This window comes from Salmo salar, chromosome ssa06 (assembly GCF_905237065.1).
Source record: "Salmo salar chromosome ssa06, Ssal_v3.1, whole genome shotgun sequence".
Taxonomy (NCBI): domain Eukaryota; kingdom Metazoa; phylum Chordata; class Actinopteri; order Salmoniformes; family Salmonidae; genus Salmo; species Salmo salar.
Genome location: NC_059447.1, coordinates 84,860,753 through 84,880,146, shown reverse-complemented (window position 1 = coordinate 84,880,146; position 19,394 = coordinate 84,860,753). Strand labels below are relative to the sequence as shown.

At 46.6% G+C, this 19,394-nt stretch overlaps 1 protein-coding gene across 4 annotated transcripts in view; it reads right to left on the bottom strand.

Annotated features, from left to right (window-relative positions):
- The window catches only part of LOC106608242 (coiled-coil domain-containing protein 85C-A), a 110,622-nt gene that overhangs the window by 23,501 nt on the left and 67,727 nt on the right, over positions 1–19,394 (bottom strand). For all 4 annotated transcript variants that reach the window (XM_045721099.1, XM_045721100.1, XM_045721097.1 and 1 more), the window contains exon 2: positions 410–492. In XM_045721099.1, coding sequence (XP_045577055.1) covers positions 410–492 — 83 coding nt within the window. The remainder of the gene's footprint in view (positions 1–409; positions 493–19,394) is intronic.

The following is a 19,394-nucleotide window of genomic DNA, read 5'->3' as shown; positions in this document are numbered from 1 at the left end:
GAGACACCAGCGTGTTGTTGTGAGAGGGTGGGTTGAGGAGAGACTACAGCGTGTTGTTGTGAGAGGGTGGGTTGAGGAGAGACTACAGCGTGTTGTTGTGAGAGGGTGGGCTGAGGAGAGACTACAGCGTGGTGTTGTGAGAGGGTGGGTTGAGGAGAGACTACAGCGTGTTGTTGTGAGAGGGTGGGTTGAGGAGAAACATCAAAAATACTATTTTGTCCTTGTGGGTGCTTACGAATTCAATAATGAAAATAAAACTATTTTAAATCACTAAGGCGTACTGTGTGTGTGTGTGTGTGTGTGTGTGTGTGTGTGTGTGTGTGTGTGTGTGTGTGTGTGTGTGTGTGTGTGTGTGTGTGTGTGTGTGTGTGTGTGTGTGTGTGTGTGAGTGTGTGTGTGAGACCATCACCTGAGTTAAAAGCTTGCTGTTGTCATCTTCCAATATCCTCATCTTGGTCTCCAGCTGTCTGATGTAGTTAGAGGAGGAGGAGTCTAAAAAACAGAGAAAGCAAAGAGAAGAGGAAGATGAGAGAAAAGGATGAAGTGGAGGAAGAGGAAGATGAGAGAAAGGGATGAAGAGAAGGAAGAGGAGGATGAGAGAAGAGGAAGATGAGAGAAAAGGATGAAGAGGAGGAAGAGGAGGATGAGAGAAGAGGGGGATGAGAGGAAAGGATGAAGAGGAGGAAGAGGAGGATGAGAGAAGAGGGGGATGAGAGAAGAGGGGGATGAGAGGAAAGGATGAAGAGGAGGAAGAGGAGGATGAGAGAAGAGGAGGATGAGAGAAGAGGGGGATGAGAGGAAAGGATGAAGAGGAGGAAGAGGAGGATGAGAGAAGAGGAGGATGAGAGAAGAGGGGGATGAGAGGAAAGGATGAAGAGGAGGAAGAGGAGGATGAGAGAAGAGGGGGATGAGAGAAGAGGAGGATGAGAGAAGAAGGGGATGAGAGAAGAGGGGGATGAGAGGAAAGGATGAAGAGGAGGAAGAGGAGGATGAGAGAAGAGGGGGATGAGAGAAGAGGAGGATGAGAGAAGAAGGGGATGAGAGAAGAGGGGGATGAGAGGAAAGGATGAAGAGGAGGAAGAGGGGGATGAGAGGAAAGGATGAAGATGAGGAAGAGGAGGATGAGAGAAGAGAGGGATGAGAGGAAAGGATGAAGAGGAGGAAGAGGAGGATGAGAGAAGAGGGGGATGAGAGGAAAGGATGAAGAGGAGTAGAGATTATCTTTAGTTTCTTCAATTGCTTGGTTGTTAATTTTCTAAACAAATGACAGTTGAATAATTGTATTATGTTACTCATCCTGCATAACACATCCACTATAATACAGGACCACCTGACTAAATTAGGTTTCTACTTTTACTTGAATCATCAGTTTAGCGACAGCAACAGTGAGGACAATCTGTGTGTGTGTGTGTGTGTGTGTGTGTGTGTGTGTGTGTGTGTGTGTGTGTGTGTGTGTGTGTGTGTGTGTGTGTGTGTGTGTGTGTGTGTGTGTGTGTGTGTGTGTGTAGTATACTGTAGTTTGACAAAAAAGAGATGAAAGTATCAGAGGCAGAATGCTTTGACAACGTCTCAGAATCACAGTCAGTCAGTCACCAGTGTTCTCATGCTCCAATTACATTCTGTTATTATACACTACAAGTAAGCATGTCACAATAAGGTCTACACCGGTTGTATTCGGCGCATGTGACAAAATACAATTTGATTTGATTTTGACATGACCAAAATTATGTGGACACCTGCTCGTCGAATATCTCATTCCAAAATCATGGGTATTAATATGGAGTTGGTCCCCCCTTTGCTGCTATAACAGCCTCCAGTCTTCTGGGAAGGCTTTCCACTAGATGTAGGAACATTGCTGCTGGGACTTGCTTCCATTCAGCCACAAGAGCATTAGTGAGGTTGGACACTGATGTTGGGCGGTTAGGCCTGGCTCGCTGTCGGTGATCCAATTCATTCCAAAGGTGTTCGATGGGGTTGAAGTCAGAGCTCTGTGCAGGCCAGTCAAGGTCATCCACACCGATCAACAAACAATTTAAGTAGGGACCTCGCTTTGTGCACGTGAGTATTGTCATGCTGAAACAGGAAAGGGCCTTCCCCAAAATGTTGCCACAAAGTTGGAAGCAGAGAATCATCTAGAATATCATTGTATGCTGTAGCGTTAAGATTTCCCTCTACTGGAACTAAGGTGCTTAGCCCGAACCATGAAAAACAGCCCCGACCATTATTCCTCCTCCACCAAACTTTACAGTTGGCACTAAGCATTCGGGCAGGTGGCGTTCTTCTGGCATCCACCAAACCCATATTCTCCGGATTGTCAGATGGTGAAGTGTGATTCATGACTCCAGAGAACGAGTTTCCACTGCTCCAGAGTCCAATGGCGGCGAGCTTTACACCACTCCAGCCGACTCTTGGCTGCTCAGCCCATTTCATGAAGATCCTGACTAACAGTGCTTATGCTGATATTGCTTCCAGAGGGCAGTTTGGAATTTGGTAGTGGTGTTACACGCCAAGCGCTTCAGCACTGGGCGGTCCCGTTTTGTGAGTTTGTGTGGCCTACAACTTCGCGGCTGAGCCGTTGTTGCTCCTAGACGTTTCCACTTCACAATAACAGCACTTACAGTTGACCGGGGCACCTCTAGCAGGGCAGAAATTTGAACTGACTTGTTGGAAAGGTGGCATCCTATGACGGTGCCACGTTGAAAGTCACTGAGCTCTTCAGTAAGACCCTTCTATTGTCAAGGTTTGTCTATGGAGATTGCATGGCTGTGTGCTCGATTTTATACACAGGTCAGAAACGGGTGTGGCTGAAATAACCAAATCTCTCATTTGAAGGGTTGTCCACATACTTTTGTATATATAGTGTACATGCTGGTGGAAAAAAAGATTTGGGAAGAGAATACCCCAGAACTACTGTTAGGAGAGAGCTATCAAAGCAATGAGACATTGTCTGAATCTCACACACACACACACACACACACACACACACACACACACACACACACACACACACACACACACACACACACACACACACACACACACACACACACGCGCGCTCCCCATTAGCCTACATGCTGGGATCAGTCATCTAATCTCATTCATTAGTTGCTGACTCAAAAAGTCCAACCAACTCCCATCACACAACCAGCAGGCTGTTCCAAACCCCAACAGCAGGCTGTTCCAAACCCCAACAGCAGGCTGTTCCAAACCCCAACAGCAGGATGTTCCAAACCCCAACAGCAGGATGTTCCAAACCCCAACAGCAGGCTGTTCCAAACCCCAACAGCAGGCTGTTCCAAACCCCAACAGCAGGATGTTCCAAACCCCAACAGCAGGATGTTTCAAACCCCAACAGCAGGCTGTTCCAAACCCCAACAGCAGGCTGTTCCAAACCCCAACAGCAGGCTGTTCCAAACCCCAACAGCAGGCTGTTCCAAACCCCAACAGCAGGATGTTTCAAACCCCAACAGCAGGCTGTTCCAAACCCCAACAGCAGGATGTTCCAAACCCCAACAGCAGGCTGTTTCAAACCCCAACAGCAGGCTGTTCCAAACCCCAACAGCAGGATGTTCCAAACCCCAACAGCAGGATGTTTCAAACCCCAACAGCAGGCTGTTCCAAACCCCAACAGCAGGCTGTTCCAAACCCCAACAGCAGGCTGTTCCAAACCCCAACAGCAGGATGTTCCAAACCCCAACAGCAGGATGTTTCAAACCCCAACAGCAGGCTGTTCCAAACCCCAACAGCAGGCTGTTCCAAACCCCAACAGCAGGATGTTCCAAACCCCAACAGCAGGATGTTCCAAACCCCAACAGCAGGATGTTCCAAACCCCAACAGCAGGCTGTTCCAAACCCCAACAGCAGGTAGAGCTTTTCTTAAATTAATTAAACATTAATGTCAGATACACCATTACCTTTCATCAGTATTAACCTAACTACTGTAATACCAAGGCAGGCTGTGCTAACGGTTTAGAGCCTTGACTTTTCATCAGTATTAACCTAACTACTGTAATACCAAGGCAGGCTGTGCTAACGGTTTAGAGCCTTGACTTTTCATCAGTATTAACCTAACTACTGTAATACCAAGGCATTCTGTGCTAACGGTTTAGAGCCTTGACTTTTCATCAGTATTAACCTAACTACTGTAATACCAAGGCATTCTGTGCTAACGGTTTAGAGCCTTGACTTTTCATCAGTATTAACCTAACTACTGTAATACCAAGGCAGGCTGTGCTAACGGTTTAGAGCCTTGACTTTTCATCAGTATTAACCTAACTACTGTAATACCAAGGCATTCTGTGCTAACGGTTTAGAGCCTTGACTTTTCATCAGTATTAACCTAACTACTGTAATACCAAGGCAGGCTGTGCTAACGGTTTAGAGCCTTGACTTTTCATTAGTATTAACCTAACTACTGTAATACCAAGGCAGGCTGTGCTAACGGTTTAGAGCCTTGACTTTTCATTAGTATTAACCTAACTACTGTAATACCAAGGCAGGCTGTGCTAACGGTTTAGAGCCTTGACTTTTCATCAGTATTAACCTAACTACTGTAATACCAAGGCAGGCTGTGCTAACGGTTTAGAGCCTTGACTTTTCATCAGTATTAACCTAACTACTGTAATACCAAGGCAGGCTGTGCTAACGGTTTAGAGCCTTGACTTTTCATCAGTATTAACCTAACTACTGTAATACCAAGGCAGGCTGTGCTAACGGTTTAGAGCCTTGACTTTTCATCAGTATTAACCTAACTACTGTAATACCAAGGCAGGCTGTGCTAACGGTTTAGAGCCTTGACTTTTCATCAGTATTAACCTAACTACTGTAATACCAAGGCAGGCTGTGCTAACGGTTTAGAGCCTTGACTTTTCATCAGTATTAACCTAACTACTGTAATACCAAGGCAGGCTGTGCTAACGGTTTAGAGCCTTGACTTTTCATCAGTATTAACCTAACTACTGTAATACCAAGGCAGGCTGTGCTAACGGTTTAGAGCCTTGACTTTTCATTAGTATTAACCTAACTACTGTAATACCAAGGCAGGCTGTGCTAACGGTTTAGAGCCTTGACTTTTCATCAGTATTAACCTAACTACTGTAATACCAAGGCAGGCTGTGCTAACGGTTTAGAGCCTTGACTTTTCATCAGTATTAACCTAACTACTGTAATACCAAGGCAGGCTGTGCTAACGGTTTAGAGCCTTGACTTTTCATTAGTATTAACCTAACTACTGTAATACCAAGGCAGGCTGTGCTAACGGTTTAGAGCCTTGACTTTTCATCAGTATTAACCTAACTACTGTAATACCAAGGCAGGCTGTGCTAATGGTTTAGAGCCTTGACTTTTCATCAGTATTAACCTAACTACTGTAATACCAAGGCAGGCTGTGCTAACGGTTTAGAGCCTTGACTTTTCATCAGTATTAACCTAACTACTGTAATACCAAGGCAGGCTGTGCTAACGGTTTAGAGCCTTGACTTTTCATCAGTATTAACCTAACTACTGTAATACCAAGGCAGGCTGTGCTAACGGTTTAGAGCCTTGACTTTTCATCAGTATTAACCTAACTACTGTAATACCAAGGCAGGCTGTGCTAACGGTTTAGAGCCTTGACTTTTCATTAGTATTAACCTAACTACTGTAATACCAAGGCAGGCTGTGCTAACGGTTTAGAGCCTTGACTTTTCATTAGTATTAACCTAACTACTGTAATACCAAGGCAGGCTGTGCTAACGGTTTAGAGCCTTGACTTTTCATCAGTATTAACCTAACTACTGTAATACCAAGGCAGGCTGTGCTAACGGTTTAGAGCCTTGACTTTTCATCAGTATTAACCTAACTACTGTAATACCAAGGCAGGCTGTGCTAACGGTTTAGAGCCTTGACTTTTCATCAGTATTAACCTAACTACTGTAATACCAAGGCATTCTGTGCTAACGGTTTAGAGCCTTGACTTTTCATCAGTATTAACCTAACTACTGTAATACCAAGGCAGGCTGTGCTAACGGTTTAGAGCCTTGACTTTTCATCAGTATTAACCTAACTACTGTAATACCAAGGCAGGCTGTGCTAACGGTTTAGAGCCTTGACTTTTCATCAGTATTAACCTAACTACTGTAATACCAAGGCAGGCTGTGCTAACGGTTTAGAGCCTTGACTTTTCATTAGTATTAACCTAACTACTGTAATACCAAGGCAGGCTGTGCTAACGGTTTAGAGCCTTGACTTTTCATCAGTATTAACCTAACTACTGTAATACCAAGGCAGGCTGTGCTAACGGTTTAGAGCCTTGACTTTTCATCAGTATTAACCTAACTACTGTAATACCAAGGCAGGCTGTGCTAACGGTTTAGAGCCTTGACTTTTCATTAGTATTAACCTAACTACTGTAATACCAAGGCAGGCTGTGCTAACGGTTTAGAGCCTTGACTTTTCAGACATGGCAATGAGTTGCTTGGTGTTGGTTGGTGGATGAAGATGTCAAGCTGGTTTAATCCTCTTTCTGTCCCTTGTGACCTGGCTTCTAATATGGATTCCTCTGCTGGTCTAACGTACAGCTGCAGGCTGCCGGCTCAGCCATAACGACCAGGACGGGACAACCAACCAGGACCCAGAAACATGGACCCAGAGACATGGACCCAGAGACATGGACCCAAAGACAGAGACATGGACCCAGAGACATGGACCCAGAGACAGAGACATGGACCCAGAGACATGGACCCAGAGACAGAGACATGGACCCAGAGACATGGACCCGGGGGCACAGACATGGACCCAGAGACATGGACCCAGAGACATGGACCCAGAGACATGGACCCAGAGACATGGATCCAGAGACAGACACATGGACCCAGAGACAGAGACATGGACCCAGAGACATGGACCCAGAGACAGACACATGGACCCAGAGACATGGACCCAGAGACAGAGACATGGACCCAGAGACATGGACCCGGGGGCACAGACATGGACCCAGAGACATGGACCCAGAGACATGGACCCAGAGACATGGACCCAGAGACATGGATCCAGAGACAGACACATGGACCCAGAGACAGAGACATGGACCCAGAGACATGGACCCAGAGACAGACACATGGACCCAGAGACAGAGACATGGACCCAGAGACATGGACCCAGAGACAGAGACATGGACCCAGAGACAGACACATGGACCCAGAGACAGAGACATGGACCCAGAGACAGACAGACACATGGAGCCAGAGACAGAGACATGGACCCAGAGACAGAGACATGGACCCAGAGACATGGACCCAGAGACAGAGACATGGGTGACAGAGTGAACTCAGCTGATTACACACCAGGACCAACACCAGGATACTCTGCCAGGACCTGGTTCAGGAGACAATGGGCCACACTGACACAGTACAGTGCCATCAGATTCCCATGGCTCAGTTGGATGGACTAGGATAAAAGAGTCTATAGTGATAAATGGCTGACCAGGAGCTAACCAAGACCATTGAGGAATCTATTCACAGCTATCAGAAAGGACCAGACCAACAATACTATGGCAGAGGTAATAGACAGCTAAAGCTCTGCCAAGGGCTCTATACATCCCACAGATAGAATATTGTTAGCATTCTGAAGTCTCTCTCTCTCAGAGTAGCATGTAACACTGTACAGACCACATGCACAACCCCTCTACCACTCTGCTCTCCTAGGGGACAGCGGCAGGCTAATTTCAACTCCCTCTCTCCCCCCTCCATCCCTCCCGCCCTCTCCTCCATCCCTCACTCCTTCTCTTCCATCCATCCCTCCCTCTCCTCCATCCCTCACTCCTTCTCTTCCATCCATCCCTCCCTCTCCTCCATCCCTCACTCCTTCTCTTCCATCCCTCCCTCTCCTCTATCCCTCCCTCCCTCTCCTCTATCCCTCACCTCCATCCCTCCCTCCCTCTCCCCCTCCCTCTCCTACCTTGACCTCTATCCATCCCTCCCTTCCAACCTCAACCTCCATCCCTGCCTCCCTCTCGACCTCCATCCCTCCCTCTTTCCCCTCCCTCCATCTCCTACCTCAACCTCCATCTCCTACCTCAACTTCCATCCCTGCCTCCCTCTCGACCTCCATCCCTCCCTCTTTCCCCTCCCTCCATCTCCTACCTCAACTTCCATCCCTCCGTCTCCTACCTCGACCTCCATCCCTCCCTCTTTCCCCTCCCTCCATCTCCTACCTCAACTTCCATCCCTCCGTCTCCTACCTCGACCTCCATCCCTCCCTCTTTCCCCTCCCTCCATCTCCTACCTCAACTTCCATCCCTCCGTCTTCTACCTCGACCTCCATCCCTCCCTCTTTCCCCTCCCTCCATCTCCTACCTCAAATTCCATCCCTCCATCTCCTACCTCAACTTCCATCCCTCCGTCTCCTACCTCGACCTCCATCCCTCCCTCTTTCCCCTCCCTCCATCTCCTACCTCAACTTCCATCCCTCCGTCTCCTACCTCGACCTCCATCCCTCCCTCTTTCCCCTCCCTCCATCTCCTACCTCAACTTCCATCCCTCCGTCTCCTACCTCGACCTCCATCCCTCCCTCTTTCCCCTCCCTCCATCTCCTACCTCAACTTCCATCCCTCCGTCTCTACCTCGACCTCCATCCCTCCCTCTCCCCTCACTCCATCCCTACCTCAAATTCCATCCCTCCATCTCCTACCTCAACTTCCATCCCTCCGTCTCCTACCTCGACCTCCATCCCTCCCTCTTTCCCCTCCCTCCATCTCCTACCTCAACTTCCATCCCTCCGTCTCCTACCTCGACCTCCATCCCTCCCTCTTTCCCCTCCCTCCATCTCCTACCTCAACTTCCATCCCTCCGTCTCCTACCTCGACCTCCATCCCTTCCTACCTCAAACTCCCTCACTCCCTCCCCCTCCCTCTCCTCCCTCTCCTCCATCCCTCCCATTCCTCTCCTACCTCCATCCTTTTATCTCCACTCCCTGCAGGGGTGGGGAAAACAATCACAGACAGATGGCATAGCAAAAGCCCAAATAAAGAATGAAACAAATACTCTTGCCTGGCCTTTCAACTCTATAACTACTACCTGTATTTAAAACTAGCATCTAGGAGGTCTCAGGTGATTAATAATGCATACAGCTTCAGCTGGATCTCAGTCTACATACATCATATTGTCAGACTAAACACAAAAAAGCCTCCCCTGAGATGGATAGAAATTGACAGACAGAGAGACAGAGAGAGAGAGAGAGAGAGAGAGAGAGAGAGAGAGATGGAGGGTAAAGGAGACAGAGAGAGAGTGTAAAGGATAGAAAGAGAAAGAGAGATGGCGGCTGAACGAGAGAGAGATGGACGGCAAAGGAGAGAGAGACAGAGAGAGGGATAGAGATGGAGGGTGAAGGAGAGAGACAGAGAGAGGGATAGAGATGGAGGGTGAAGGAGAGAGAGACAGAGAGAGGGACAGAGATGGAGGGTGAAGAGAGAGAGACAGAGAGAGGGATAGAGATGGAGGGTGAAGGAGAGAGAGACAGAGATGGATAGAGATGGAGGGTGAAGGAGAGAGAGACAGAGATGGATAGAGATGGAGGGTGAAGGAGAGAGAGACAGAGATGGATAGAGATGGAGGGTGAAGGAGAGAGACAGAGAGAGGGAGAGAGATGGAGGGTGAAGGAGAGAGAGACAGAGATGGATAGAGATGGAGGGTGAAGGAGAGAGAGACAGAGAGAGGGATAGAGATGGAGGGTGAAGGAGAGAGACAGAGAGAGGGATAGAGATGGAGGGTGAAGGAGAGAGAGACAGAGATGGATAGAGATGGAGGGTGAAGGAGAGAGACAGAGAGAGGGAGAGAGATGGAGGGTGAAGGAGAGAGAGACAGAGATGGATAGAGATGGAGGGTGAAGGAGAGAGAGACAGAGAGAGGGATAGAGATGGAGGGTGAAGGAGAGAGAGACAGAGAGAGGGATAGAGATGGAGGGTGAAGGAGAGAGAGACAGAGATGGATAGAGATGGAGGGTGAAGGAGAGAGAGACAGAGATGGATAGAGATGGAGGGTGAAGGAGAGAGACAGAGAGAGGGATAGAGATGGAGGGTGAAGGAGAGAGAGACAGAGATGGATAGAGATGGAGGGTGAAGGAGAGAGAGACAGAGAGAGGGATAGAGATGGAGGGTGAAGGAGAGAGACAGAGATGGATAGAGATGGAGGGTGAAGGAGAGAGACAGAGAGAGGGATAGAGATGGAGGGTGAAGGAGAGAGAGACAGAGATGGATAGAGATGGAGGGTGAAGGAGAGAGAGACAGAGAGAGGGATAGAGATGGAGGGTGAAGTAGAGAGAGACAGAGATGGATAGAGATGGAGGGTGAAGGGAGAGAGACAGAGATGGATAGAGATGGAGGGTGAAGGAGAGAGAGACAGAGATGGATAGAGATGGAGGGTGAAGGAGAGAGACAGAGAGAGGGATAGAGATGGAGGGTGAAGGAGAGAGACAGAGATGGATAGAGATGGAGGGTGAAGGAGAGAGAGACAGAGAGATGGATAGAGATGGAGGGTGAAGGAGAGAGACAGAGATGGATAGAGATGGAGGGTGAAGGAGAGAGAGACAGAGATGGATAGAGATGGAGGGTGAAGGAGAGAGACAGAGAGAGGGATAGAGATGGAGGGTGAAGGAGAGAGACAGAGATGGATAGAGATGGAGGGTGAAAGAGAGAGAGACAGAGAGGGATAGAGATGGAGGGTGAAGGAGAGAGAGACAGAGATGGATAGAGATGGAGGGTGAAGGAGAGAGAGACAGAGAGAGGGATAGAGATGGAGGGTGAAGGAGAGAGAGACAGAGAGAGGGATAGAGATGGAGGGTGAAGGAGAGAGACAGAGAGAGGGATAGAGATGGAGGGTGAAGGAGAGAGACAGAGAGAGGGATAGAGATGGAGGGTGAAGGAGAGAGAGACAGAGAGAGGGATAGAGATGGAGGGTGAAGGAGAGAGAGACAGAGAGAGGGAGAGAGATGGAGGGTGAAGGAGAGAGAGACAGAGATGGATAGAGATGGAGGGTGAAGGAGAGAGAGACAGAGAGAGGGATAGAGATGGAGGGTGAAGGAGAGAGACAGAGAGAGGGATAGAGATGGAGGGTGAAGGAGAGAGACAGAGAGAGGGATAGAGATGGAGGGTGAAGGAGAGAGAGACAGAGATGGATAGAGATGGAGGGTGAAGGAGAGAGAGACAGAGAGAGGGATAGAGATGGAGGGTGAAGGAGAGAGAGACAGAGAGATGGATAGAGATGGAGGGTGAAGGAGAGAGAGACAGAGAGATGGATAGAGATGGAGGGTGAAGGAGAGAGACAGAGATGGATAGAGATGGAGGGTGAAGGAGAGAGAGACAGAGATGGATAGAGATGGAGGGTGAAGGGAGAGAGACAGAGAAAGGGATAGAGATGGAGGGTGAAGGAGAGAGACAGAGATGGATAGAGATGGAGGGTGAAAGAGAGAGAGACAGAGAGGGATAGAGATGGAGGGTGAAGGAGAGAGAGACAGAGATGGATAGAGATGGAGGGTGAAGGAGAGAGAGACAGAGAGAGGGATAGAGATGGAGGGTGAAGGAGAGAGAGACAGAGAGAGGGATAGAGATGGAGGGTGAAGGAGAGAGACAGAGAGAGGGATAGAGATGGAGGGTGAAGGAGAGAGACAGAGAGAGGGAGAGAGATGGAGGGTGAAGGAGAGAGAGACAGAGAGAGGGATAGAGATGGAGGGTGAAGGAGAGAGAGACAGAGAGAGGGATAGAGATGGAGGGTGAAGGAGAGAGAGACAGAGATGGATAGAGATGGAGGGTGAAGGAGAGAGAGACAGAGAGAGGGATAGAGATGGAGGGTGAAGGAGAGAGACAGAGAGAGGGATAGAGATGGAGGGTGAAGGAGAGAGACAGAGAGAGGGATAGAGATGGAGGGTGAAGGAGAGAGAGACAGAGATGGATAGAGATGGAGGGTGAAGGAGAGAGAGACAGAGAGAGGGATAGAGATGGAGGGTGAAGGAGAGAGACAGAGAGAGGGATAGAGATGGAGGGTGAAGAGAGAGAGACAGAGATGGATAGAGATGGAGGGTGAAGGAGAGAGACAGAGAGAGGGATAGAGATGGAGGGTGAAGAGAGAGAGACAGAGAGATGGATAGAGATGGAGGGTGAAGGAGAGAGAGACAGAGAGAGGGATAGAGATGGAGGGTGAAGAGAGAGAGACAAGAGATGGATAGAGATGGAGGGTGAAGGAGAGAGACAGAGAGAGGGATAGAGATGGAGGGTGAAGGAGAGAGAGACAGAGATGGATAGAGATGGAGGGTGAAGGAGAGAGAGACAGAGAGAGGGATAGAGATGGAGGGTGAAGGAGAGAGAGACAGAGAGAGGGATAGAGATGGAGGGTGAAGGAGAGAGAGACAGAGATGGATAGAGATGGAGGGTGAAGGAGAGAGACAGAGAGAGGGAGAGAGATGGAGGGTGAAAGCAAAAGAGAGAGAGGGGCCAGAGAGAATAACCCTAACAGCAGGGAAACCTTCCTCTTACCAAATCCTGTAAGTCCTGCATGCTATTTTTACTCCTATGTACGTTTGTGGAGTGAAGGGAGATAAAGTGTGGCTGTGTTTGTGTGTGTGTGGCAGCATGACGCAGATGGACACATCCGTGAGTCCGTCTTTCTCTCATGTGTCGCTTCCCATCGCATCACCATGACACACTTCCCCGGCCACTCCCTCCATCTCTCTATCATTCCAACCCTCCCCCCTCCTATCTTCCATCGATCCCCTCCCTACCACTTTCCCCTTCCCCATCTCTTCTCTCTCTCCCCCTCCACCCCTTTCTCTCTCCGCCTCCACTCTTCCCCATCTCTACTCTCTCTCCCCTCCCCCACCACCCCACTCTCTCTCCCCCTCCACCCCTCTCTCTCCCCCTCCACCCCTTTCTCTCTCCACCTCCACCCTTCCCCATCTCTTCTCTCTCCCCCTCCACCCCTCTCTCTCTCCCCTCCATCCCTCTCTCTCTCCCCCTCCACCCACTCTCTCCCCTCTCTCTCCCCCTCCACCCCTCTCTCTCTCCCTCCACCCCTCTATCTCTCCCCCTCCACCCCCTCTCTCTCTCCCCCTCCACCCCTTTCTCTCTCCCCCTCCACCATCTCTTCTCTCTCCCCCTCCACCCCCTCTCTCTCCCCCTCTCTCTCTCCTCCTCCACCCCTTTCTCTCTCCCCTCCACCCTTCCCCATCTCTTCTCTCTCCCCCTCCACCCCTCTCTCTCCTTCTCCACCCCTCTCTCTCTCTCTCCACCCCTCTCTCTCCCCTCTCTCTCTCCTCCTCCACCCCTTTCTCTCTTCCCCTCCACCCTTCCCCATCTCTTCTCTCTCCCCCCTCCCTCTCCCCTCTCTCTCTCCCCCTCCACCCCTCTCTCTCTCCCCCTTTACCCCTCTCTCTCCCCCTCCAACCCCCTCTCTCTCTCCCCTCCACCCTTCCCCATCTCTCTCCTCCTCCACCCCTCTCTCTCCCCTACACCCCTCTCTCTCTCCCCCCTACACCCCCTCTCTCTCCCCCTCCACCCCTTTCGCTCTCCGCCGACCACCCTTCCATATCTCTTCTCTATCCTTCTACACCCCTCTCCCTCACACCACCCCTCTCTCCCTCTCCACCCCTCTCTCCCCTCTCTCTCTCCTCCTCCACCCCTTTCTCTCTCCCCTCCACCTTTCCCCATCTCTTCTCTCTCCCCCTCCACCCCTCTCTCTCTCCCCCTCCACCCCTCTCCCTCTCCCCCCTCCACCCCTCTCTCTCTCTCCCCCTCCACCCTTCCCCATCTCTCTCCTCCTCCACTCCTCTCTCTCCCCCCCACCCCTCTCTCGCTCCCCTCCACCCCTCTCTCTCTCCCCTCCATCCCTCTCTCCCCCTCCACCCCTCTCTCTCCCCCTCCACCCCTCTCTCCCCCCTCCACCCCTCTCTCTCTCTCCCTCTCTGTGTGTGTGTGTGTGTGTGTGTGTCCAAGGGGCGCGGTTGGGACAATTACTGCAAGAAGTGTAATAAAGGGGAGAAACTACACGGATCATAAATCCCAAATGACACTCTATTATGGCACCCAGCTCATAGGCCTCTGATCAAAAGTAATGCACTACGTCAGGAATAGGGTGCCATTTGGGACACAGACCGAGTCTCTGAAGAAGAGCTACATTCCACGCAATCTGACCTCACTGAATACAGAAATACTGATCCCGTTCAAGTTAGACAATGAGTTCTTGGTTAGACGGACAGAGACTCTGGATGGACAAAGGAGAGATAATACTGGGACATCACAGTGGGAAAAAGTCTGTCATGGATGTCAAGGACAACCTCAAGCAAACACGGAAAAAGAAACACGCTGTTTCACTGCTGGAAGAAAAACGTAGATTAGCATGTTAAGTTTGAAAATGTCAGGGATAGGAGAGAGAAATAGTCAGTCAGTGTGTAACAATCTGTACACTCTATTGACATCTCCAAGGTGAGCAGCATGGGTTTGGTTCCAAGACATTTCTAAAAGACTGACTGACTGTCATCCTTGCCTGCTCTCTGTAGGAGAGAGACATAGACTGTTGACTAGGATGGACAGGATGGAGTACTCCAACGGACGTCAAATCTCTGTCTTTAACCAGAGATACTGTAAAACTATTTGGTGGAATGTGCTTTATGGCAGCCTGAACGGACAAGTGCTATTTTGTCTAGAAGATAACAATAAATTCCCTTTCCCCTCAGTGCCTCATTCACTCAATTGCACTCCAACCACTCCCTCCACACACAAGCTCCCGTTAGGCCTACAGAAATAAATGTCTATAAAAACACATCTAACTGAAGGGACACAAGCTCCCGTTAGGCCTACAGAAATAAATGTCTATAAAAACATCTAACTGAAGGGACACAAGCTCCCGTTAGGCCTACAGAAATAAATGTCTATAAAAACACATCTAACTGAAGGGACACAAGCTCCCGTTAGGCCTACAGAAATAAATGTCTATAAAAACACATCTAACTGAAGGGACACAAGCTCCCGTTAGGCCTACAGAGATAAATGTCTATAAAAACACATCTAACTGAAGGGACACAAGCTCCCGTTAGGCCTACAGAGATAAATGTCTATAAAAACACATCTAACTGAAGGGACACAAGCTCCCGTTAGGCCTACAGAAATAAATGTCTATAAAAACACATCTAACTGAAGGGACACAAGCTCCCGTTAGGCCTACAGAAATAAATGTCTATAAAAACACATCTAACTGAAGGGACACAAGCTCCCGTTAGGCCTACAGAAATAAATGTCTATAAAAACACATCTAACTGAAGGGACACAAGCTCCCGTTAGGGCCTACAGAAATAAATGTCTATAAAAACACATCTAACTGAAGGGACACAAGCTCCCGTTAGGCCTACAGAAATAAATGTCTATAAAAACACATCTAACTGAAGGGACACAAGCTCCCGTTAGGGCCTACAGAAATAAATGTCTATAAAAACACATCTAACTGAAGGGACACAAGCTCCCGTTAGGCCTACAGAAATAAATGTCTATAAAAACACATCTAACTGAAGGGACACAAGCTCCCGTTAGGCCTACAGAAATAAATGTCTATAAAAACACATCTAACTGAAGGGACACAAGCTCCCGTTAGGCCTACAGAGATAAATGTCTATAAAAACACATCTAACTGAAGGGACACAAGCTCCCGTTAGGCCTACAGAAATAAATGTCTATAAAAACACATCTAACTGAAGGGACACAAGCTCCCGTTAGGCCTACAGAAATAAATGTCTATAAACACATCTAACTGAAGGGACACAAGCTACATTCCTTGCCAAATGACGATAATTTTATGACAAATTCAAAATCGCCCGGTTAAAGTTGGAAAATATGTTCAAACTACGAGCTGCAGTTTTGGAATAATTGCGTCCGGTCTGTTTTCCACTTCAGATACTTTGGAAACTATTAGTGTCATTTAGAATGTGTCAGATTTAACCCTCGTAAACATAGACCGGTTCCACACTGAAAATATGCAAAAACATTAGTTGGATAAAGACTCATTAAGCATAGGCCTACTAGCCAAACAGATGTGGCTGTAATTCATCACCAAGCAGTATTCCATGTGGAATTGTTAATCAATTTAGAAAATTCCAAAGAACAGGCAGAATAAACTAAATGGAACGTCTGTATATCAAAAAGAAGACAGATTTGCCAAATTGAGTCCCATTTGAAATGATCCCTCTCTGAGAACAAATGTTCCAGACTTGACATGGGCATCACTTCACACTGGCAAAAACTTTTCATTTGAAAACAATATTCTGTTCTATTGTATTCTGTTATATTACATCATATAACCATTTGATATTACAGATTGTGTTCCATAATATAACCAGTTGATATTACAGATTGTGTTCCATGATATAACCAGTTGATATTACAGATAGTGTTCCATAATATAACCAGTTGATAGTACAGATTGTGTTCCATGATATAATATAACCAGTTGATAGTACAGATTGTGTTCCATAATATAACCAGTTGATATTACAGATTGTGTTCCATGATATAATATAACCAGTTGATAGTACAGATTGTGTTCCATGATATAATATAACCAGTTGATATTACAGATTGTGTTCCATAATATAACCAGTTGATATTACAGATTGTGTTCCATAATATAACCAGTTGATATTACAGATTGTGTTCCATGATATAACCAGTTGATAGTACAGATTGTGTTCCATGATATAACCAGTTGATAGTACAGATTGTGTTCCATGATATAATATAACCAGTTGATAGTACAGATTGTGTTCCATGATATAATATAACCAGTTGATAGTACAGATTGTGTTCCATGATATAATATAACCAGTTGATATTACAGATTGTGTTCCATAATATAACCAGTTGATATTACAGATTGTGTTCCATGATATAATATAACCAGTTGATAGTACAGATTGTGTTCCATGATATAATATAACCAGTTGATATTACAGATTGTGTTCCATAATATAACCAGTTGATAGTACAGATTGTGTTCCATAATATAATATAACCAGTTGATATTACAGATTGTGTTCCATGATGTAATATAACCAGTTGATAGTACAGATTGTGTTCCATAATATAACCAGTTGATATTACAGATTGTGTTCCATAATATAATATAACCAGTTGATAGTACAGATTGTGTTCCATGATATAATATAACCAGTTGATATTACAGATTGTGTTCCATAATATAACCAGTTGATATTACAGATTGTGTTCCATAATATAACCAGTTGATATTACAGATTGTGTTCCATGATATAACCAGTTGATAGTACAGATTGTGTTCCATGATATAACCAGTTGATAGTACAGATTGTGTTCCATGATATAATATAACCAGTTGATAGTACAGATTGTGTTCCATGATATAATATAACCAGTTGATAGTACAGATTGTGTTCCATAATATAACCAGTTGATATTACAGATTGTGTTCCATGATATAATATAACCAGTTGATAGTACAGATTGTGTTCCATGATATAATATAACCAGTTGATATTACAGATTGTGTTCCATAATATAACCAGTTGATATTACAGATTGTGTTCCATGATATAATATAACCAGTTGATATTACAGATTGTGTTCCATGATATAATATAACCAGTTGATATAACAGATTGTGTTCCATGATATAATATAACCAGTTGATATAACAGATTGTGTTCCATAATATAATATAACCAGTTGATATTACAGATTGTGTTCCATGATATAATATAACCAGTTGATAGTACAGATTGTGTTCCATGATATAATATAACCAGTTGATATTACAGATTGTGTTCCATGATATAATATAACCAGTTGATAGTACAGATTGTGTTCCATGATATAATATAACCAGTTGATATTACAGATTGTGTTCCATGATATAATATAACCAGTTGATAGTACAGATTGTGTTCCATGATATAATATAACCAGTTGATATTACAGATTGTGTTCCATGATATAATATAACCAGTTGATAGTACAGATTGTGTTCCATGATATAATATAACCAGTTGATATTACAGATTGTGTTCCATGATATAATATAACCAGTTGATATTACAGTTTCAATAAAACAAATCTTAAATGTCACTTTTTCTTGCTTTTTTCTTGACTGAATATACAGTATATCGATCACTTTAGCAATTAGGATTTGGTATCTGTGATGGTTATGATAAATTAGGATTTGTTAAACAGCCCCAGACCATTATTCCTCCTCCACCAAACTTTACAGTTGTCACTATGCATTGGGGCAGGTAGTGTTCTCCTGGCATCCACCAAATCCAGATTCCTCCATCGGACAGCCAGATAGTGAAGCGTGATTCATCACTCCAGAGAACGTGTTTCCACTGCTCCAGAGTCCAATCGCGGCGAGCTTTACACCACTCCAGCCGACTCTTGGCATGGCGCATGGTGATCTTAGGCTTGTGTGTGGCTGCTCGACCATGGAAACCCATTTCATGAACCTCCCGACGAACAGTTATTGTGCTGATGTTGCTTCCAGAGGCTGTTTGGAACTCAGTAGTGAGTGTTGCAACCGAGGACATACGACTTTTACGCCCTACACGATTCAGCACCCGGCGGTCTGGTTTTGTGAGCTTGTGTGGCCTTCCACTTCACGGCTGAGCCGTTGTTGCTCCTAGACGTTTCCACTTCACAATAACAGCACTTACAGTTGACAGGGGGCAGCTCTAGCAGGGCAGATATTTGACAAATTCACTTGTTGGAAAGATGGCATCCTATGACGGTGCCATGTTGAAAGTCACTGAGCTTTTCAGTAAGGCCATTCTACTGCCAATGTTTGTCTATGGAGATTGCATGGCTGTGTGCTCGATTTTATACACCTGTCAGCAACGGGTGTGGCTGAAATAGCCAAATCCACTAATTTGAAGGGGTGTCCACATACCTTTGTATATATAGTGTATCTAGCTAGACTACACACACAATTAAGAGTGATGTCACTTCATTTAAAGTGATCCTAATGCCGTCTTCAACCAAATACTCTGTCTGACAATGACACCACTTTTGTATCCTCTGCACATGCCCAGTGGGTCAAAAGAGAGATTATTCCTTCCTGGATTTCAGCGTTTCAATAAACTGGTCCCAGATCTGTCATTCCACTCAATCCAAATCATTCCAGAGTGGAATGTTAGCACAAACAGGATGGTGCCCAGGCTAGTGTTTCAACACACTCGGTCAGTCTTACACATTTACCAGGTTAGGCTGTTCTAGTATTTCCCTCTCTGTAGGCTAATCATTGACTGGATGAGTCTGGTACTGGGATTGACCCCGAGAGACCTTGGACCTACTCTGCTATGTGCACAGTGACAGGCAAAGATAGAGACGTCAGTGTATTTGAGTTGTGGTCTACTAGCTA